Source organism: Contarinia nasturtii, unplaced genomic scaffold (assembly GCF_009176525.2).
Source record: "Contarinia nasturtii isolate CC-2019 unplaced genomic scaffold, AAFC_CNas_1.1 Cnas_scaffold_187, whole genome shotgun sequence".
In the NCBI taxonomy this organism is placed as follows: Eukaryota; Metazoa; Arthropoda; class Insecta; order Diptera; family Cecidomyiidae; genus Contarinia; species Contarinia nasturtii.
Window position 1 is genome coordinate 3,995,286 of NW_022197544.1, and position 24,412 is coordinate 4,019,697.

General features: G+C 35.4%; 1 protein-coding gene across 3 annotated transcripts in view; it reads left to right on the forward strand.

The window, feature by feature from the left end:
- LOC116352170 overlaps nucleotides 1–23,979 on the forward strand; it is an 82,988-nt gene extending 59,009 nt beyond the window's left edge. For all 3 annotated transcript variants that reach the window (XM_031784559.1, XM_031784560.1, XM_031784561.1), the window contains exons 3-12: nucleotides 17,381–17,635; nucleotides 17,929–18,280; nucleotides 18,564–18,652; nucleotides 19,359–19,554; nucleotides 20,002–20,813; nucleotides 21,054–21,235; nucleotides 22,001–22,325; nucleotides 22,622–22,743; nucleotides 22,904–23,073; nucleotides 23,231–23,979. In XM_031784559.1, the coding sequence (XP_031640419.1) occupies nucleotides 17,381–17,635; nucleotides 17,929–18,280; nucleotides 18,564–18,652; nucleotides 19,359–19,554; nucleotides 20,002–20,813; nucleotides 21,054–21,235; nucleotides 22,001–22,325; nucleotides 22,622–22,743; nucleotides 22,904–23,073; nucleotides 23,231–23,669 (2,942 nt within the window). In that variant the 3' untranslated portion in view covers nucleotides 23,670–23,979. The remainder of the gene's footprint in view (nucleotides 1–17,380; nucleotides 17,636–17,928; nucleotides 18,281–18,563; nucleotides 18,653–19,358; nucleotides 19,555–20,001; nucleotides 20,814–21,053; nucleotides 21,236–22,000; nucleotides 22,326–22,621; nucleotides 22,744–22,903; nucleotides 23,074–23,230) is intronic.
- The last annotated feature ends 433 nt before the right edge of the window (nucleotides 23,980–24,412 follow it).

Sequence of the window (24,412 nt, forward strand, 5' to 3'; positions counted from 1 at the left end):
CCAATCAGAATTGACGGTCTTACGATCCTCTAGTGGAACGGTTGCCACATGACCACTTCTCCCGAAAAAACAGGCGACCATTCGCTTCGCAACACTTCGAGCTCGAACAACTTTCGTTGGGTTATCTTCATTTTGGAAGACCCATACAGTCGACTGCTGTTTCGTTTCGGGCTCATAGGCATATATCCACGATTCGTCACCAGTGACGATTTTATTAACGTCTTTTGAAGCACCACGATTGAATTTCTTGAGCATTTCTTTACACCAACTCACACGAGCCATTTTTTGTTCATCGGTCAATTTATGTGGGATCCAACGAGAGCAAATCTTTTTTACGGCTAAATGTTCATGCAAAATTGTATGTATGCTGTGGGATGAAATGCCCAAAGATGCCTCAATCTCACGGTAGGTCACATGACGATCTTCCATAATCAGTTTTCTGACAGCATCGATGTTTTGTGGCACAACAGCCGATTTTGGACGACCTGTATGAAACTCGTCTTTGAGCGAACTACGACCGCAACGGAATTCTCGGTACCAGTTATAAATTGTCTGAAGGGTTGGTGCTTCATTGCCAAAGGCCAAATGAAGTCGATCGAAACACTGTTGTTGAGATAATTTACTTCGAAAATCGTAGTAAATCATTTTACGAAAATCTTCACGTGTAAAATTCATTTTTTTGTTGAGTCGCAGTTTACCAGTCACTGTAAACAATACAAATAGCGTTCGTACGACAAAAGGTTCAGGGCACGAATACATACCAAAACATCAAACTTTACGAATATGACAATGGTTTACATCGGGCAACACTATAAGTACCATTTTAAAAAAAATTATGGAGCAACCTACGTATTCGTTCGGAAATACATGCAAAACATTCGTCTAGTCGCAAATGCGACAAATTTAATTTCGTTATCGTTTATTTGGCATTCGTTTGCGCGCCATACCGTTATTCCAACCCACACCGTCGAAAACTTTCTGCATATTCGAATATCAATTGCTTCAAAGTTGCGTCAATCGTTTTTCTTCATTTCGTTTGAATAAACGATATTCGATTCTTCAACATTGTCAACGACGAGACGACGTTGATGAGGATGACGATTGGGGCATCATTCTCGTTGTCCTCCTTCTCGTTTTCGTTGACGATATCCATGTTTTGTTTTGTCTTTGGTACAATTTCAATTTTCGATTTGGGTGAAGCCTCGTGAGAATCAAATTACCAAAATGATGTGGTTTTCGAAGCGTTGGCATGTGCTCATTGTGCGCATTTTGTTTCAATTAACTGTCGCCACACCACAGACACATACGCGCGCGTATAGCCCACACACAGCAAATAATCAATTGTGAATTGGAATATTATTTAAAATAATTTCGTCTGTAGCATTCCATTGTGGCTTTGTTCATCATCATCAATTAACTAGAGTTCCATATTGTGGCTGCGCATTGAAATAAAAATAAAAACTATGAACCAACCAACTATATCATTCTATTTCTCGATTTGACGTTTATGAATACATTTAGCGTATGGCTGCTTTGAAATAATGTTTTCGTCTCTCCCTTCATTTCAACGAATGAATCAGCCTTATTCCTTATGCATTGCCATGGTCTATTGATGGGAATATTGATACATTTACATTTCACATCACGTTGTCGCTCTAAAGAGCCGCCATCGCAAAAAAAAAAACAACGCACAAATCCGAAAAAAAGAAAGAAAAATCGAAATCAAAGGAGGCGGAGAACGCATCTCTTACGGCGAGAAACGCACATTTGATACGAAAAACGAGCTTGTTCACGTCTTGTGATGAGATGTGTAGCACAAATATGTAATAAATGTTGTTTACAACAAAACTTCTGACATTCTTAAAGAGCGTAAGCTTTAATTTATGGTGTGTTTTTCCTATTAGCAAAAGCGGCCGGGCGCACAAAACGTACAAGTAACTGTGAGACAGCCGACGCATGAATGAGCAAGCGAGCACGTGTTCTTCCATCCCTTTTGCGTTCGGCTTTTAGCAAACCATCGTCGTTCATAACGCATTCAATTCCCATTGTCAGAATAACAAACACACAACACACCATTGTTAGAACATTTTGAATTATTTATCTTTTTGTATATTGTCTTTGCTTTTTATTTGAGCAACCAGCGAAGTTTTTATACTCTTCCATAGCACATATATATGATTTTTTTCTCTCTTTGTTGATTATTTCGCATTGTTTTCGGCGCATATTCATGGCGGGTATATTTTTTTCGACTCTTCGAAGAAAAAATTGAGAAGCAAAACAAATGAGAAAAAAAATAATATGCGCCGCCTAACGGAAAACGCGAGAAACGGGAAACATAATAATAAAACATCACCCCTGGCGTTGAGCCACTTTTTCCATATCCCATCAATTTATATTGAGATGCTGAAAATGTCTAATATGACTTTTGTAACTGAATCTAAATGCAAGTGAAAACGCCAGATACGAAAAATCCAAAATTATCCACTCAGAAAAAATGAAATTGATAAAACCAAACCCCTTTGCCATTCGTGTTTGTTTCTACTTCACAGATTGTGCATATAATTTGTGACACAAGCAGAGAAATTCCTCTGCGGAGTAAAAAAAAATGTTTTTCGGCCACTACAAAGCATTTTCAAATGCATTCCAGTTCGAATTGCTTATGAATGCAAAACAGTTGAAATGAAATATAGAGTAATTTTCCTTGTGATTGGGTTGTGTCAGTCAGTGTATGTTGGAATGATGAACGAGTGAGCATCTGAAGATCTTTGCTTGATGAAGCAACGCAACCGAACACAATAAAACAACACATCTCTACAATTATATCCAATAGAATGGAAAATGCTTGCAATAACAATCGAGTTGAATATATTAACAACACGTTGAATCAGAGCGTAAAATAAGGATATTTCTTGACTACTGAAATTAATAAGACCTGAGGCAGCTTTCATACCCAGTAGAATGGCACAATTGATTTTGCTTCGAGTCGATGCAATTTCAAGTCGTTTTTTTTTAATTCGACGCAAAAAATGTTGTTTTTTGGGTGACATTTGGCAACAGTCTATTTTCCATCAGCATCTTTTTCGCATTTAATTTGCAAATATAGTAAATAAAAAAGAAAACATTTTAGTGCCACCCTAGTTTTTATCCTAGTTCTTACCTGAAAAGTATTATTTTTTCAAAATGCAAATAAATTCAAATTTGTTTTTCCTTATTTTTGATTTTGTTTTCAATCGAAATTTTGGACTACAGAAATAAAATCCTGAATACCGGTTTTCTACACGAAAAACGGCTTATTTTATGCTCTGCATGTTGAATATAATATTCTGACCGAGCTGTGGCAAAACAATGCATACACACAATGTGCCTGTGCATATTTGAGAAAGAATATGCATATCAATCAAAAACAAATTGAACTGGTTCATTCAACACAATTGAATGAGTGAGTGTGTTGCTGAGCAAGAGATATCCATACCATGGCATTTCATTCCAATTTCATTTGCCACCCCATGCCGATTGCCCATTCTTTCCGCCAATTCCGTTGTCGACCCGCATCCCCAATTCAATTCAATTCGTATGCAAAATAATTCATCTTACTGAAAATGATGATGAACGAAACACCGTAACAAACACAGAAATTATATCAAGTGGCAGAACAACAGAATATAATAAACGGGAAGGAAGTGCGTGAGGTAGCGAGAATGAGAATTATAAAATAAGACGAGAAATTCATTCCAATAGGAAACTGAACAAATCCATTATGAAACTTCGAATTGGCAGTCAAGTGAGTATGAGTTTAAATTGCAAAGACGCCAATTTGATATCTCTCGTTTTCTCTCTCTCTCTCTCTCTCTCTCTCTCTCTCTCTCTCTCTCTCTCTATCAATCACTCTTGTTATCCTTCTGGTTATGTTTCCACTTGCTTGCACATTATCTAATATAGATTATACTCATAAACATGATAAATACTTTTTCGCTATGTATAACCCAACGCTGCATATTCTTGATCTATTCAGGTTATTAATATCAATTCATTTCAATATTGTGGCAGAGAGCAGTCCAGACGAATACATATCCAGACATTAATGAAGAGGCAGCGATAACAAGATGAAGAGAAAAAAAAATCACCGAATCAGAACATAATTTCGATCGAAATGATGGCGGTTTGTCTATCATGATAAGCACTTTAAAGCTTGTAAATTAGATGTTGCATGGACAATATAGTCATGTTACTTGTGTATTTGAGTGTGATTTCGAAAATCGGATTCAAACTACTAACATACAATAAAATGGTGAACGATTGATTCATTATCGATTCAACGAAGATGTCAAAATGGAATTCCAATGATGCAAAACATCAAAAGCACACTTGCACACACAGACACTATCGACACATGTTTTTGTCGCAGTCTTCGTCGGTCATTTTTCAATTCAATTGAAATCGTGTTACACCAACATTTCTTTGTCGGCCTTCTATTTTATGGCAAATTCTATTGAAAGAGCAACAGTTTAACATTTAAAACGGATATCAAAAAGTTGGCGTTTCAACATCGACTTGACCGAAGTTATGATTTCATCCCGCTCTCTCTCTTTCTCTCCATTTTTTTCTTATTCAATGCAGGATAAGCATTTCTCAAACAAAAAGAAGATGAATAGTGTGCGCGCATTTTATCACGATCTCAACAGGGGCGACAACAACGATGATTGTGACGATGTCGGAAGCGTTTGTATGCACAATGAAGAGATCCTTTTAAAATTGGATTTTACAGTTTTAACCGCACAATCCAAAGAAAATCGTTGATTAGATAAAGTACGAAAAGTGATGAATGTTATTTTGAAGTATTTTGACGGATGTCGTCATTCATTCATTACTATTATTGTCGAGTCGAAGTGCATTCAAGTACTTCAAAGTTTGATTTGAAAAAGAGAAAACTTTTCAATTGCTCTTTCTCTCTTTATATCGCACACAATCATTCGATATCTTCCACTCATTTCTATATGCTATCTCATTTTGGTAAAAGTGTGTGTGTGAGAGAGTGTGTTGTTGATTTCAACTAAAACATCGTCATCGTTTTTGTTTTGTTTGCTAACCAAGTCATTTCATTAAAATAAACTTTGCCAAGTATTTATTAGCCACGAATCGAAAGCGAGAGGATATAAGAGGAAAAAGTGACTCCCGCTGCTTGCTGCTCAATAGCGCTTGTGAATCTTTTATATATATTAAACCATGAGATCAGCCCTCGGTTCTTACTAGTAGATAAACATACCAGAAATTTTCAATTCAAACGGAATGGATGAGATTTCATGTTTGTGTTTTGCTCTTTCATTTTTTTTTTCGTTCAGTCGTTCATAGTATTCGGCTACCTGCGGCTTTGTAGACTGCAACTTGTCTCTGTTGGGAATTGAATCAGGGGAAAAAACAGCAATATTTTGCTAATGTTGTTAGCTTTTGTTTTTTTTTTTTTCATCTGCAATAATAAATTGGATCAACAAAACGATTATTCGCTTTCAATACGAACGAGAAAGAATGAGACACACATATTAAATGATGCTATTGATTGCATTGAATCCGCTTTGAGCCAATAATTCAAATATTAAATAAAATATAACATCTATATAATTTATTTAATTTATGTGGGATGTTATTGAAGTTGAATTAAATCTAAAAATGTGCGTTTAAAAAAATCTCGACGACATGATTTCTTCGAAATAGATTCAATGAAAATGTGCGATTTTGTAGCGCGGTCACATTTTCGTGTCTCACATTTTTCGACAAAAATGTTCGCCAAAATATATGAGTCTCTGTCATCTGTATCGCATAATCTATCTCATTCATTTTTTAGGTTACTCGCCCTTTATATCTCAGCACCGATTCGCTGCATATAATTGTGCGCCGCTCATATTTGTTCACAGATTCGTGTTGCGTGTTCATCCAACTGTAGTACCTCATTAAATTTGAACCGTTTTAAATAAAATCCCGGCAAAACTTTATAATTACATTTGATTTATATGCGCTTCATATTGAAAAATTTCGTTCTCATTCAATGCGCCACCGACAGAGAGCCCATGAGACAAAATCAGAACAAGAAACAGAGAATCGGAACGAAAGTGTGTATGCGTGAGATAGGGTATTCATACTAATATACTAGCAAATATGCGGCTACAAAACGTGCACTCTCATCGATAACATTTCAAAAGAATTAGCCATTTTTGTTTTGTTTGTTTGTTTGTTTGTTTATATTAGTTCCATTTCAAACTTTCTCTGCGATATTTTGCCTGTCTGTCAAAAAAACATTTTCCAATTATATGCATTTAATATATTATAACAAATCGAGTTTGGCGCGAACGAATGTGCTCGGATGGATGGGTAAGAGAGCAGGGTGAAAATCCGTTTTCCTTTTCATCCCATTCAACCATAAATAAAAAGCAATTTAGCACACATTTTGGACGTTCAATTCATTATGTATCGAACACAAAAGCACAGCGACATCAGCAGGATGTTTTTTTTTAAATTCTCTTTTCACAGATTTATTGAGCACACAACAATCTCCATTTGAAATCCCCTTATACACACATTTACAATGAGGCTTAAAAAAGCTCACAGTCAATAATTGTAAATTAAAATTGATTCAAAAAATGACGAAATAAAAATATTTATTTAAATTTGGAATAAAAAAAAAGTTTCCATCCATTTCACAGCCTAAAGCAATAAAACACGAACATTATATCAACAATACATTTATTTTATTGGATTTTAATAAAAATTCTATTAGTATTTCCTTTTTAACAAAAACTCAAGGTGTATTGAAATTGCTTGCAATTCCTTCTGATTACATTCCAAAAATTATCCAATAAACTTGATTTTTTTCAGCATACGAATTACACATATCTAAGGAAAAGCTTCAAACGAATAGTATGTGTTCGGAAAATATCTTCAACATTTTTTCCACTTGAAGAAGTGGAAATAAAAGCAATTCTAATTACATTTCCAGTAGACAGTATTCTACAATTTGAACATATCAATGCTTTAGAATGTTCTGTGCCAATCCTTAGCCTTCAAAATATACCAGATAGAGAGGTTCATCCAGAGAATTTGTTAATTATTCTACATCGACAAAACGAAGTGCAGAACTCTATTTTGCTCCGACATACTGCTTTCAAGACAGTTTCATGACTAATGATTGCACTTACTTCAACATCATGGTCAAAGAGTAAGAGCAAACCATTTAAACCAGTGGTATTTGTGTTTTGATAGCCATTAGAAGGTGCAAATGTTATTTCTAGCAATTATACTATTTCGTTTTGCTTGTTTATATAAATAGATATTTGAAAATGATTTGTAATTGCCCACAGACAAAACCATTCTTCTAATTTTATCTAATGAGGTGTTTAACCATGCGCTTTTAACTTTGAGGCTTCTTATTTCAAGTACACTTAAATTTCATTTTATTTCATATGCTATTCCGATAAACGGAAAATTAAAAAGTTGAAGAAAAAAAATTGAAATGGAATAAATTTATTGGAAATGGAACGGATGTTAACGGAACATCAGTTTTACACAAAACGATAGACGGAGGATGGTCGTAAAGCTCCATTAGAGAGTAATGAAATGAATTGCGGCGACCGAAAACTATCTGCAAAATAAATAAAGAATCGATGCAATTTTCAACGCTTGTATTTCCATATCTTATGATAAAAAGAGCATTTATATATGTACAACAAATTCTCCTTTTCCAAATGGGATTCAAAATGAGCGTCTAAAGCGAAAACGAGTGAGTGGTTGAGAATAAAGTGAGAATAGTTAATGGCGCACTTTCAAAACAAAACAACTTGATAAGAGGCAGTTGAGGAGGTGTATCTGTCAAAATCTCTAGTTTTCATGAAACTTTGAAAATTTCCCACATTTATTCTCAATCATTTTCATGTGTGTGTATCTGTATTGCACACAAACCAAGCATCGTTTTAGTTTATCGATGGCAAATGTATTTTGAAAACACACACGTATACCTTACAACCTCAACGAGCTTAAATCGTTCATCTCGTTCTTTTATGCATGCATTTGATGGTTCGTTTCAAGTTGGTTAGAGATGTTGCCAACAACGCTCAACGCATGCACAAATCATAATTACATTTTGCACATCATCCAAACCATTTTTGCATATTGGATATAAGAATACGCACATACCACTGAAAAGTGCACACGACGCGCATCACTATCGGGTATTTAAACCACACACACGATTTGGGAATTCGCTGAAACTCAACGGATGATGATGCTGATGATGTAATACGCATTTTATATTACGGCGGGCCCAAAGTTTTGATAAAAGCGCGCGCATTGTGGTATAGTAAAATGGATTCATGGTAAAACGCGCATGAGAATGCAAAAATAGCACAAGAAAAAAATCACCTAAATTGTATGGAACAATCAATGTGAGTAAAATACATATACCATATACACAAATACATCCAAACGCAATTCGTCTGTTCGTTGTGTGTCATGGTTCAAAAGTACAGCAAAAAAAAAAGAGCGTTCCAAATTATGGTGTTTCGTTCGTGTTCCTTCCTCCCAATTGAGACTCCTATATGCATCAATGTTTTTTTTATTGGTGTATTTGTCATTTTCCAAAGGCATCCGAGTAAATCCTTCATAGCAGTACTTTGATTGTGGTTCGTTCTTATGTATAGCAACAAACTACCAAAAATTACTGCAACAAGATCGCTCTGTCATCAGAAAAAACGGCGAAAAAGAATTTGAATCTATTCGATTGCAATTTCCGAACTCGGGAGAGGGAGGGAGAAGAGAAGAAGGGTGAACGAGCAGAGTAAAGGAATACGGCGGAATAAAATTACATAATTTTCTTTGGAGTGGCGCTCAAATATACACTCTCGCCGATTTTCTCTCCATACCTCTTGTCCTTCTTCTACCTCGTTTTGTTCATCTCCTGAATCTATCTCGAACTGGTTGACTCTTCTCTCTCTTTTTTTTTGTTTCGGTTGTCGTTGGCGCGAATGTAGTCAAATCATCGAATCGAAAGACATAATATGTAGAACAAAAACATGAAGACAGATTGAGCACCACAAATGGAAAGACAAATCGAACGAATGTGGAAGCTTGTGCATGGATTTCGACAACATGATTCAATCTCAACGTACATACCATCATATTATGCCAATGCATAAAAAGAAACTTTTTCCATTTTAGATTTTATTCCGTTTCGGTTCGTTTATGTGCCGATGCTGATGCGCTGCTTTTGCATCTACTTCTGGTAAATTCATTGCTGCTTTTTTTTTTGCTACTGTTGCTGTTGTTGTTCGTCTTCTTCGTCTTCATCTCTTCGGTATTTTACACATTTCGATTCTGTCTGATTATATTTGATATAACGAACGAGATAGATGTGAAACGCATGACACACGGAGGGCAACATTCAGTCAGTTAAAATGAATTGAAATGACGGAACACAAAAATAATAAACTGAATCACAACTTTTATATGGTATACGGATATATGTATGGCACATATCCATGATGTATGTTCATCAAAAGTTTCGACAAATGTCTAAATTTCATTTTAAGTTGAAGAAATGCTATTGCAATAATCATTTTAAAAGGGGAAAAAAAGATTTTCTTGATCTATTTACTTATGATTACGGCAATCGAAATAAGGAACACGTTGGGATTATCGTTGAAGCACACATACGCACACACGTTCTTCTGTGAAAGTGTATATATCGTCGCGCCTGCTGCTTCCACCGGTAATCATATATTTAAATTCACGTGTATGGCTTGAGTCAAATCAAGCGCACAAAAGTATATGTGTGTACACCATTTTACCGTACTGTGTCGATTTGTGTACTTTTCTGGTGTTGAACTATGCAAACATTCCTGTTACTTTTACTGAATGAAGTATTAAAGATGTGAAACGGGGCCTGCACAATTCACCGAAATCGTGTTAGAGAGAAAGGTAGAAAAATGCGTTTGTTATAGTCATCCCTCATGCCATATGAGTCTGATATAACATTTTGCAGGGAGATCATTTTTCTGTGTGCTTTTCCTCAATGTGCTATGTTTGTATAAAACGTCAGAGCGACATAAACCGCGCTTTTCCGTGCACACTGCAATTACCACTGCTTTGGCTAGGTTTTGGTGCATTTTTGAATTCAATTACGCGTTGATATTTTTATCTCCTTTAAATCCTCCTTGTCTTTCGATACAATTTTCTCTTTCTCTCTCATTCACTCACACACGTTCTCTGTGCAATTTTTTCGTTATCATTCGATATTTCAGTTTGCATATAATTTCACTCAATCGAGTCGGTTTTTTTTTCTCTGTTCATTGATGTGTTTTGTATCAATGAACAAATGAACGAAATGTTTGCATAAGCGACATCATTTACTCATTTGTGGGTTCGACATGTTTCAACTGCCATCCGTAACCGAACAGACAAAACCACAGCACAGCTACACACTTCTATGCACACGGAATACACAGAGTTTAATCCCCAAGCTTCAATTTCTTGAAGATATTATTTTACATTTTCATTCACTTTTACCCACCCCCTGGTGCCAATATAAAATATTGCACTCATTTTGCATCGGTTCAGTTCTCAATGTTCGTGCCAACTACACGACACCGATATACACAAACACACACATACACGAATACAAATCTATCGATGAGACGAACAAGAAAGGTTTTTTTTTTATTTTTTTTTTTTTTTTTGTGACAAATTGAGTAAATTGAATGCGCGTTTTTGTTTCACCGAATGTCGCACGTTTAGTTCAAATCTATGAAAAAATACGATTGAAATACATAATCGCTTTTAAGAAACGACAAAATGTACAAAAAAAATGAAGTATTTTAAACATTCGACTCTATTCTGCGTCTCACCGATAGAAATGCACTCTAAAGAGTTTGAGATATTATTTCAACGATGTATATTTTGATGGCGAATGTGTCAATTGGTTTTAAATCGATAGTGGCATGAGTAAATGGTTAAAATTGAATTTTCGAGAAAAAGGCCGATTGAGAGAGAGAGAGAGATTGTCGGCGGTGTGGGTCGAATGAGAGATGAAAACTGCAAAATGAAAATGACGTAGAAACGGATGAACAAGAAACGAATCAAATGAAAATAGATATGTTCCCTCGGTGATATCTGTATAAGAGGCAGCAATGGCTGCGAGTCTGTGAGAAAGTGCTTTTGTTGCTATGTGCAAGATGACGCGCAACGATTGCATCAGTTCATTTGCCATTTTTCCAATACGTAGTGCTGTTTTTTTTTTGTTCCATCTCTTCGCGAACCTCATTCTATCCGATTCTGTGAACTTTAGAGTTTCAACTGTCGGCCTATTCCCATTCTCGGCGCCTCCACCACCGCTTTTCCATCGACGATTTTTCTTTTTCATTAGTTCCATACCGTTTGTTGATTTTGCAACATTACATATTTCACTTCGTTTTGTTGGTTTGGCTGCTGCTTCGCTCATCGACGTTACCTCGCTCCCTCTCTCCATCTTTCTCACTTTCGATTTGTATTTTTTTTTCTTCGTGTTTGCTTCTGTTATCTTCCGGTCTGCTGTGCCGACAAAACGTGAAGAGGAAATTTACCACTCAACTCACTCTCAAACTTGTCTTTCTACTACGAAAACGGTGTGTTTACATCACGATGCATTCCATCATTTCATGTTTTCCGACCGCAAAAACCGATAGCATTATTTTATTTAAGTTGTGTGTGAATTTATGCGCATAGGATTCATTCGGGCAACGATCGGCCACTGTCCGACTATCAAAAACTTTTTTTTTCTCTGTTGCTTTTGGCTCCGAACAAAATTAAAACCCTAATGTTTATTCAGATGACGGCGATAGATACACGCTTTAGCTATTTCTTCCTTACTTGCATAGTATTTTCTCGCTCTATCTCTCTCCATCTCAAATTTACCATGCTTTTATTAAATGTTGTTTATTTTATTCGCGCGCATGTGGTTTTTCTTCCGTTTATAACTATGTATATATTGTGTCTGTTGAAAATTGGCAAAAGTCTGACGTCTATGTTAAATTTATAATATCCTGCATTTATTAATATCCTGTCTCGTTTATATTCCACGTTAAATCATGTTAAAGAGCAATGTTGGTCTGGTGTGTTTGGTTTATGCGCTTGAAGAAAAGTTAAAACTACTTTAAAAAGGACTGCATATTTATGTGTTCAATTATGTTTATTTTTTCACTCTCTATCTCTCCTCCCACTTTCAATTTTTTCCCATACAAATTAACCATTTAAATAGTAAGTCGCAAAGCAACGAGATAACTTGATACCAAATCTATAAGACCACAAAAAATGATGATAGCAAAAAGAAAGCCAAAATAGATGATAGTTTATACCTGTCTGATGAAGATAATCTTAATCTTCATGTATACACACAAATCACATATCGAACTGCAAATAGAAATACATGCGTTTCATTTTTAGCGTTATCTTTGATGAATTCTGTCTAGATGGTCTATATAATTAAGCTCAAACATGTGTACACACTCGAAAACAATTATACAAAGCCACGCCGTTGTTCATTTGTGGGTTTGATGTTATGTGCTATATATCGTTTATAATTATGCTCTGAAAAATTTGACAAAAGATTCGATACAATTTCCATTTTCACCTTGAATGTGCAATTGTGCAAACATACAACAGGCACAATACAAAGCCAATATTTACCTCGAATATATTCCAATGTGTCAACTGTGTTGGCTGCAAATTATTCAAAATACGACAACGTTTTGTGTTAAATTTTCGTGTTTTGCAGAGGAAATAAAACAACTTTCAACTATTTCTGTGATAAGAATGTACCAGAGAACGACAGAGAAAGAGAGAGAGAATGCAATTTCTTTTTTGAATATGTGCTGCTGCAAGACCAATTTCAATTAGGCAGTATTAGTCTGGCGGCACTAAATTTCCAATTAGTTGAAAACAAAAATAGCACAAAAGGGAACTTTGGTTCGGTTGCAATAAAAATGTTCCAATCCGATATATTGTCTAACAATAAAAGCAAATTGCGACAACGATGGCATCGAGAAAATACGGAGAACAAGATAAAAAAAATACGCTTTCTGTCAAAGTTTGTAAAGAACGGTAGAATGCACAATGCACATATACACATACACAGCAGCCATTACTTATTAGACGTTAAGTTTTGTAGAGGCGGCGAACGCATAAACCAATTTAAATTCATTTAACTGGAGAAATGGATAAATGCGAGATGAAAAGAGACTGCAAAAATGAACTGCAGTAGCAGCAACAGCTAACAAAAGCACAAAAAAAGACACCGAACGAGAAAGAATATAGCGTGTAAGTTATTGTATCGGGCCAATTTGGATTTTTACCATGAAAGCAATGAAAAGGAATACTTTTCGCTTTCTGCCTGAATGTAATGATGTTTTTATTTTGTGAGTGTGTATCTGGTCGCCGATACATTGTTTCATTTCTTGTTCTCGTTTGTCATTATTTTTCCTTCGTTGTGTCCATGTTCATTTAATTCGTCAAATTATTTTTATCTCAAATGTTCTAACTGTAAAATGCAAACTTTGGCTGTAACAAACCACACACGACACATTCACACAAAAACCAAATCGAACGCAGAAAAGTAACAAAAAAAAACAAAAACAAAAACAAGTTTGCACAAACAAATCTATACACAAACACAGCCAGAGAGCAAAACAAAAAACAATAAGAAAGAAATGTATTCAAAACATAGAATGCATAGCGCAGAAAATAATTACACATGCAGAGCAAACACTAAAGCTCTCGAAACACATACACTCTATGTGCATGTGTCGGCAAACAAACGGCAAAGCGCAATGGAAAAACCAAATAAATGACTAAAACAGAACAATTTATTGTCATTTCTGGCTGTTGGTAGTGCTGCCGTCCGTTAGTGGCAATGATGCGTTTTGGAAAACATTTTTGTTTGCCAAATCACGTAAATCTTTAAGTAACAAATTAAATCTCCAGCGGTTCATTTTATTTGGCGTGAAATCCATGCCAAACATAACTCATTTGACAAAATGACAATTGCAATGACGAACACAAGAGATTTAATCGGCATTGTTTTTTGTGAAGGGAGATTTCACGGTAAATGGACAAAATGCGAATTGGTACTTCTTCATTAAAAATTTATCATTTATTAATGTTGCAACTCTTCGGAAGTCGACATGGTCATGTTTCGGTGGGTGCTAAAGATATTTTCGGAAAACAAAAGAGCTTTTGTTTTTTTTCTGCCTCACTTTTTTCTCTCTCTCTCTGTTGTGTTTTCGGGGAGTTTTTGTGCAATTCCAATAAAAAGTCTCTTCATTTTTGTTATGGCATTAGCGTTGTGCGCACGGTAAAAGTTGGAGAGTATATGCTGACGACGAATATCTATTACACTTACACTAAAGATGTATACAATTTGAAAACTGTATGCTTTTTTTTGCATGGAGATGCGAAACATGAGCGAAAGAGAATGAGATGGAAAATGGAAGAGAAAAAAATGCATAGAAAAATCACCAAAAATGAAAATGCACATTTGTATGATATTGCAGGTCATCACTAACATTTCTTTTCTAACACATACTCAAACAATAACTTTGCACACAACCATTTCATGCACATGTATAAATGGTGTATAGTTTAAGCGAAAAAGTTTTTTTTATTTCTCCGAATGGACAATGGCAAAAAAAGATGCAAAGAGAACGTAGCACAGTGTAATTGATATAACGTAACGAATACATCAAACACCCAATACAGTTGAAAGAAACTGTAAAGAATATCCCTGAGAAATAAATTGATTTGAATGTTGCAAATGAAAGATGAAAGAAAAACTCACCATTAGTAAAAAAAAATACGTATCATTGTGGAAAGCCGAATCAAATGCCACATATAAATAAACACAGTTTTACTTCAGATAAACAATTGAAACGATCAAAGGATGGAAGCAAACTAATTTCTTTGTTCCAACGTGAGCACCACTAACAATTTTTCTCCGAACCAATAATACACGAGTTTGTATCGTTCACACACAGTTGACAAGATGTGATGTTATGTCAACTGCTCAGTAAATTAGTACCAAAAACATTGATAGAGGGCCAATACCTTAAAAAAAGTTCAGTACTGATTTTGTATAGGAAAGTGACATCGCTTCCACAGTATGGAAACGATGCTCTTCATTACGATTTTCGAATGCAAAAATTTGTGACATATCGCTTGCAAAACTCAACTGAAGAAGAAAAAAAAAACTGGCAGCGTTTAGCGAACGTTCTTCGTTCAGCAACGAAAGCGAATAAGAAAACAATGTAAAAAAACACTGTCATTTATGCGAGGCTACAATGTCTGTGGCACAGACCCTGTGCAATAGTGATGTTTAATGGCGTCGTTGTTTGATGTTCGTTGCCGCAAAAATTTAAATCAAGCTTTCGGCCAACCAGTCTCGATTATTACAGATGGTTTTCCTTTTTCCGCCTCGATAGTTGTAAGCTTAACTACAGCTTGTTTATATTCATCTTTTTTTTTCTGTAGCTCATTTTATTTTCTATCGTTGTTCGTTTGTTGCTCTATTTATTTGCCCATTCGTCCATTCATCTGTATATTTTCATATATTCTGTGCTATGAATTTTCTACTCTATCATTAAGTCTCGGCCTCGGCCTAATGATACACATGATACACATAATTTCGTTTAACATATGATTCCGTAAGGCGGTTAGTTTGGGATATATGTGTGTGTGTACATTTTTATTTTATTTTCTCTTTTTCGATGATATGCCTACGATTTTTTGCCAACCATCACACACTGTTCTATGTGGCATAAATGAAAAATCATGAGAAAGCAAAAAAGAAATGTGCGAATGAACGGTGATTGTGTTGAGCTCAAGCGCAAAAATGCGCACACATCATTCAGGGAATATTGAAACAGGTATCACATTTCTCTAGGTTCTTTTTTCGGTTAATAAGTGTACATAAAGCGTGGTTACCACAGATTCCATTTCTTTAGCATTTGTCGCATTTCCTCCTACTTTCATAATAATACTTGCCTCTTTGTCTATTTATTTACTTAACATGATATAAATATATTGCAAACGTAAATTTTTATTGTAGCCCCAGCTAACCAGATCAATATTAAACATGACTATCTTAGCGATGCGAATGATGTTATGCATACATGGTTTTCACATCAATAAGTTTATTTTTACTACCCGAAAATAGTGCACATTCTAACACACACATATAAATGTATATATTTATATATAGCATTCATTTACAATGTATAAAATAAGTTACCAAGACATAAGTTTGCCATTTGTATGGGTATGCATTTTGAACGAGAGATGTATTATTTAGACGATATTCAGACTGTATGAAATGGTTAAACATCACCTGTCTGCCACTGTTGCTATTGCTGTTGAATATTTACAATAATCTCCGAAATAGACAGCCAAATCAGCAGTGCTGAGGTGAGTGCGAGGTTGGGGGGGAGAAGTGTGCAAGCTAAATGTGAATGTGAGCGAAATGAATGAATGTGAGATGGTATATGGTGTGGCAACATAAATATGAAAATAAAAACGAGAACAGGAGCAAGCAAGAAGCGCACATCAATGAGTGCCAGAGATGGCAATTGTGTCAGAAATTGTGTTTGTCACCGTCATGCCTAGGCCCATAATAAATCCCACTAAAGCAACAAACATCCATTACCATGTTTTACATAAAACAGAACGTCAACAGTCAAACATTTTTGTTAATTGAAGCGTTCACGATAATATCATTGTTTTTCTATTTCAAATGAGAAAAATAGGGAACATTCAACTTGACAATGCAATTTCCGAAGCCTGCGAATAAAATCAATTTATTTTCTATTTCAAAATAAACAAACACATTTTGCAGCAAACGTCTTCGGACGGATGCGCACCGTCGTTCCTTTTTTTCTTTTCTTCTTCTTCTTCTTATCTTCCATGGTACTATAGTGTATATATGGTTTTAAAAGGCAATAAATCAAATGGTGTTGCAAACTCTATGGAACAATATATACATGTAATGTGACGTAATTACATGAATCATTTACTGTTATCGACTACATGGTTTATTTTCAACACAAATACATATGCTTAATAGTGTAAATGCGGTGTGCGCATTACATGCGTTTAAATTGAAATTAATTTTTCGTTATTTCATTCGCTTTACATTCGATCGATGGTTGGTATCCTTTCTCTTCGATGAGATTTTTTTGTTTTATTTTTTATTTCTTAAACGGCAAATGATTCAATTAAAATTTATGTTGATCGCTGTTCTCTCTCTCCTCTCTCTCTGTGTATGCTTTTTTTTTTGTTCAATAAATAAATTCATGTTTTGTTCGTTTGTTCATTTCAGGTCAAGTTGATTTATGGACGAAGAAAACGAGTGGTTGTGCCTGCGAATGGGAGAATAATGCACATGCAAGTAGTACGCATTTGATGACCAATGCGTCACACATTGATGTGAATGCAGTAAATGCGTCCTCACACCCAATACCTGCATCGTTGTCCAGCCACAATTGTGCCTGCTGTGTCAAAGGCGGATGCCAGTGTGGTTCCAGTTCACCAGCAAGATGCGGACAGTGTGGCTTAGAACAATACTGTGTCAACAGTAAGTGTCATTAATCTTTTTATGTAAATTTATTGATTGATTTTCTCTCGGCTCCATTGGTTGTGTATGGCTATGTGAGAGAGAGAGATGAAGAGAGAAACGTAATTTCGATCAGATGAACTGAATGTGTTTCATTTAAATAAATCGATTTGGAAATTCATTTTTCCAATCACCGAATTTCAATGCATTGTAGAGATGCCACTAAATGCTTTTTTTCTCTCTTGTTTGACTTTGATTCTTTTTTGTTTGCAATCTCCTCACTGCCCACCATCATTGCGCCATTTCATCTAAAGTGTGTAACATAACGATTGATTCGCGTGCTTTACAAAATACATCGGGCTGTGCATTTGGCCAAATCAAGTCGCCAACTGTCCAAGGACCAACAGTGTGTAAATATTTGTTGCGACCAGCGCCTGGACAACGTGTCGAATTGCAAGTGTATCGTTTAGTTGAGACGGGACGGTTCAATGGCAAACAATGCGAAGGTGGATCATTACGTTTTGGAATGGATAACAATTTACTGCCACGATCGGTTGATATTGATTCATTGAGTTCGCCGAGTGCTGAATTGTGCGGTTCAAATGAACGATATTCACCGCCAGCCGTTCTCTTTTCGGACGAAGGAGCGACAACGTTGATATTCAAGTGAGTATTTCATTACTGTGTGTGTGTGCGTGTGATTTCATGCTCTGTTTTAATGTAATTTATCAATGACACAAACTGTGCCTCTTTGCCACTGACACTTTTCTGTGTCTTATTTACGTTGTTCGCCTTTTTCGGTGTTATCAATGACATTTGACTAATATTCTTATTTTGAAATGTTTCTGATTTTCATTTCATGGCGTAATTTTTCTTCGTGCTGTACATTCAATGCTCAAATGCTGTCTATCTATGTGTCCTGGTGCAAAATGGTAATTCTGATTGATAGCATCACTGAACAGACAAGTCGTTCGCAATTCTTGGCCTATTTCAGTTTTACAGCACTGAGCAATCCACTGGTTGGCTTTCATCCCAAAGGTAAGTTAAGATGATTTCTTTCACACTCGCAATTTTCTTCTCTGTTTTTTGTTGTTGTTGTTTTCATTCATTCAACATTTATATATTATAACAAAACTTGACTCTTGTTTGGCTGCGTGTCTATGTCTAAGCTTTTCACATCCGGATTATATGAAATGATTGCGATGCTGAAACGACGTAATAAATTTGAATTGAAGTTGTTCTCTTCTTTTTTTGTAGCTGGTGTGTTGTGCATATTCAAATGAAAATACAACTTGAACTTAGAAAAATGAAAACAAATTCCCAAGAAATAACAAATGCATACAAAAAAATAGCATGAAAACTAGAGGCAATTTTATATTCAATTTGTATTCAGATGATTCGCAATTTTTTCTTCTATACCTCATTTGATTTTGATTCATACCGATGGTACTCATGAAAATGAATTAATCTAAAAACATGAATGGAAAGAGAGGTCGAAAAAAATACGATCGAAAACTAAATGATGAATCATCTAGATCGAGATTTCACATGAAATTTAATCTAGGTTTTACTGTTATTGGTTTGAAAGCTTTTCCGGATAGAAAAAAATCCGATAGATATCAGTCAAGAGGAGTCAGGCTTTGAATATAAAAGAGATAACCATCACACAAAAAAAACTAACCGAACAAGCAAATGTGTCACCCATTCTCTCTACCCCCACATACACACACATACAAAAAAACAGGTGGAACACGTGTTACATCGACCGAATGCGATTGGACATACAATGATTATGCATGTCAGGACAATTCGTGCGCTATCGCAAGCCCCGGTTTTCCCGGTATCTTTCCACCAAATATCATTTGTCGATACCTTATAGCCACTTCATCGGCTCATACGCGCGTAAAAATCACATTCACATCACTATTGCTGCCTGAAAGGTGAGTTGTTTGACACACATTATATATACAATCATTTTGTACAGATATCACTGTCATTTGATTTAATTTTGCGTGTTTTGTAACGCCGGATGCAATTATGTTCATCACGCACACACACAAACAGTTCAGCTTTTGATCTATTTTCCAAATCGTTGCTACTGTTGGTGTTGTTGTTGTTGGTGTACATAAAATTGCCGCGGCGATACACACGTTTCTGACCCAAAACCAATTCATGTTTGAAGTGTAAAAATTGCTTTCGGTAATAAAGCCAGATTGTACATAAAATAACGAACCAATAAAGAAGACCACGCAAAACAAATGCTCTGCCGGATAACAAATGAAATACATACAAAAACCTTAATTTATTCAAATCACATTTGTCATTAATTTTCCGTTTGAATTTTCCACTCAATAAAGCGATATATTTGATTTTGTACAATTTTTCAGGCATTGCGATACGCACTACATTGCATTGTATGATGGCACCGTACCGAATGATAAGAAATTAGCAACAATTTGCGGTTCAAAAAAACAGGAATTGTCTTTTCAAGGACCGAATTTATTGCTTGAATTCAATGCTGGCTATCAAGTTCCGCCATTTGATTACAATGGATTTGCAGCCAATTTGGAATTTATTGAAGGGCATGGTACAACAGTGGCACCACACACAATTGCACCACCGACCCGCAATCACAGTGGAAGTCATCATAGACATGCTGCTGCCGCTGCTGCGGCCGCTGCTGCTGGTGCTTCTGCTCCGGGCGTAGCACCACCGCAGCCACCACCACCAGCATTGACTGAAATTGATTGGACACCAGCACCACCAAAATTTTCAGCATGTGATAAAATCATAATCGAAGCAAACGGACGATCAGGCCATTTTGATACACGTGGACGACCATTTGCTCCGAATTGTCGTTTAATTTTTAAAGGACGTCCCACTGATGTTGTTCACATTTCACTTTTTAACTATCGATTGAAAGCACAATCGTGCCGATCAGTCATCGAAATTATAGACGGTACTTTGGAATCACCACCGGCCAGTGTAAATAATCAAAAGAAATCATTACATAAAATGTGCTCACCAGTCATACGACATGCTCGCGATCAAAGTGGTAATTTTGTACCACCACAAACATTCTCCTCGACTGGTTCACAAATTATGATTGCACTAAGACGATTCCATGGCTCCGGTGGCGCTTCATCCAACTACGATCACAACGATGAATTCATTGATGGAGCTTACATGTTTCATGATGGTTTGTATTTGTAATTCATTAAGAGGGACTGTCACATAAAAAAATGGCTAAAAAAATGAAATTTTGTCAAAACTAAAGTGGGTGAAAGAAATCCTAGTCTGTTCACCAAACTTTCGTAATACAAATTGAACGTTATTCAATACACACTCAATAATTTTGATTGCAGAATAATTGTCTGTATTGTGCTCGAGGGAGTAATAACTTAAAATCATTTTGATTTCGTTTTTTTTTTTCAAGCAGAAGAGCAAAGTGGAACGCTTCAACCGTCATCGATGTGCGACACAGACCGTTATGGAATGAGCAGTCCAGCATTTGGTACAATAAATGGACCTGGTTCGGAGCATGTTTTTTGGAATGTTGAAGGCGTTCTCACGTGCACACATAACTTTGTACCAGCTGCCAATCAGAGTGTAACCGTATCGGTAAATATTTGTTTCATTTCGATTTTATTAGATTTTAAATACAAAACTTTTGATCAATGAAGAGTTTCCGAATTTCCGAATCACTCACCATAGTCGTGAAATTGATAGAAACTTTTTGCAAAATTTGAATGTAATCTTCATCTCAGTGGAACATTATTTTATTGATATCACATCTACCTCTATTGATTAATACCGATAGAATCTGATTAGAAAAGTATGAAAGTTATCAAATCACAAAATACAGTTAATCACTTGACTGGCACATATATGGCACGTTGATCTAAGTTGATTCACATAAAACTTATGGAATGATTCCAAAATACTTTTTCAACTATCGTTGAAAGATTTGAGTAATATATATGAAAGTTTTTGAAACAAGTTTCAATACTTCTAATGACTCCTCTGTTCCTCGTCTTCACATAAAGTCAGTCATAATTTTAAGTTGAAATTAACCTATTTTGACATCGATATTTTCCAAGACTCGGAATCGATTCGAAAAAAAATTATATTTTTCTCATCGCATAAGCCATTTTCGAATAAGCGACGTAATCAATAGAAATACGTGATTACAAAATCGATTTTACTCATAAGGGGATTGATATTATTCATAAGAGCCATTACACGAAACGTGACAAACAATAAATGTGTGTTTAGTATGCTCAATCAATGAAATAATGTCACAACATTTGAGAGTAAAATTTAACTCCACAAAATCTACGCATTCTTGAAATAAAATTCTTTGCCTTAAATTTGACTTGAATTTAGATTGATTCATTGGAGCGTTTGGGATCCGAGCCACACTGTGAAACGGTATGCGGTGATGCTGGCTGTCAATGTTTGACTAATATGTATCCATTAGATCAAGTGGATCATTTAACAATGATATCGGAAGATAGTTTATCGATTAACTGTTTTTGTGGTGCATTTCGTTCGGAGTGGTTGCCAGTTTCGTTGCGTACATGGTCACCATTAAAATTGGTTTATTCAATACCTCACTATTCATGGAGTGCAAAAGGATTTTCATTTAAATCGTCGTATAGCTTTAACACCGATGGACTTTGCGGTACCAAAACATTTACAACGCATTCAGGTAAGCATAAAATCGCGTTAAATTCGAAAACAAAATGTGACATATGAATAAAATAAAATGTAGAGAACTGAAGGTGAGAAAGAGCAGAACGAATACACAAAAAATTACCCGGAAAATCTCTTTCAATAAAAATGTTGCTCGTCATCAAAGTTAGCGTCGTACGCTTTGTGCAACTAACATAAAAACGAAAATCTTTTTATGCTCGACAAGAAAAATACATGCAACAATAAAAGAGTGTATAGTGTACGGTGTATTCTACCTTTCGTCTATAAAATATCGTTTTATTTTCGTTTAAGGTGAACTGTCGTCCAACAACTTTTCGAACAATTCGTCGACGGTATTTTCGTTGAATTCATTTTACCATCAGCATTGCACTTGGATTCTGGACTCAAAAGTTGATCGTCAATTATTCATTGAGGTAAAGTGAAATCAAAGCTGAACAGCTTTAAAGTTTTTGTGTGTGTGTGTGCGTTCATTTCTCTTTCTTTTGGTTGAATTTTATTTGACGTAGACGAACTTTTTAAGTCTTGTTCATTGATTAAATTTTCTTCTCAATATTTTATTTCTCGGAATATTAGATTCTATCGGAGCAAAGTCGATCGTGTTCCGCATGGAATATTTCAATTCATGAGTTTTCAGCGGCCGAAGAAAGTGTGGATCATGTTGGACCTCAGATTCATCTCTTTTGTCCACGAGATAAGCACAAAGTTTTCACAATGCCATGGAAATTTAGCACAGTTGTCGTTCGGTAAGAAATTGAAATATGAACATCGATAAAGTAACATGTTACGTATTTTTCGGTTGGAATGGCTTATAAAACTTCGTTCATTGATATTACTATTAATTTTTTTTTTTTCATTTATTTATTTGGATTTGATTTTCTCGTCTTTTTTCGTCTATTGTAGAGTTCAAGGAATGACACGAACGCCGCCGGTCTACACGATTCGATGGTCTTCGCAAATTTCACGGCTAAATAATCGTCTGGGCCCACCGACGCCAGTTCCGAATGCAGTCAGCTCTGCATCGCCAACATCAATAAATATGTTTAAGAATCTTTATTCAAATGTATACCAATACGACGATAATAATAATAATCATTGTTTTAGCACTAGAAATATGAACATTAATAATAATATTGATGAAATTAACAATAACAATATTTATAGTTATCATAACAGTAGTTACGTAATCAGCATAGAGAATTGTAATCAATATAAGTCATTAACAAATCGATTGAATGTTGCCGGCGAGAAGAATGCAATGTCATTTATATCGTTGATCATCGGCAATAAGCTTAGTTGTTTATTCATTGTTTTTTGGATGTATAATTTCCTTACTGTTTAACTATTCACACACAATTAGCATCGTTTTGGCATTTTCCATTGAAATGCGAATTAAGTGCCGACGACTCGTGAAGTTGATTTGGCACACATTGAAAAGGTGCACTCACACGCACACGAACACACATACCCATTTCACCAAAACATTTGATCGAATGTATAGATACATTTTATCCCTGATTACATTAGATTTATTGGCGAAACTATAACATTGGCAACAATGCCAACGAATACAACCCACATTCATTGGGAAATCAATTCATACTAGAGACAGAGATTAATAAACAAAAAAATATATAAAAAATGAAAGCAAATCACTGTTATTTCACATTTAAAATCTATTAAACACACACTCACGCACGATCGTGTAAAATGGAAATTAAATGTGAACTCGACATTTCCATTTATTCAATGAAATAAAAACGAATTATTATATTATGCATCTGTTCTATCCACGTTTTTTGTTGTGCAAAACTATTTTGATAAGTGATAAATTAATCGGCAATCATATTGATACGAACCAAGCGATTTCCGATCGAATTCGAAGAGTAAAAAGCACACACATTTCATTCAACACACACACACACACTTTCACATTTTAAATTTAAAAACAAAAAAAAAACATCGTATGGAGATTATAACATGTGCTTTTTACTGGATACAAAAATATGATAAACAATGAACGACTGAAAGTCAACGATAACGTGCTGTGGTGTTTTGGTTTTACAATCATCAAACAAAACCCGA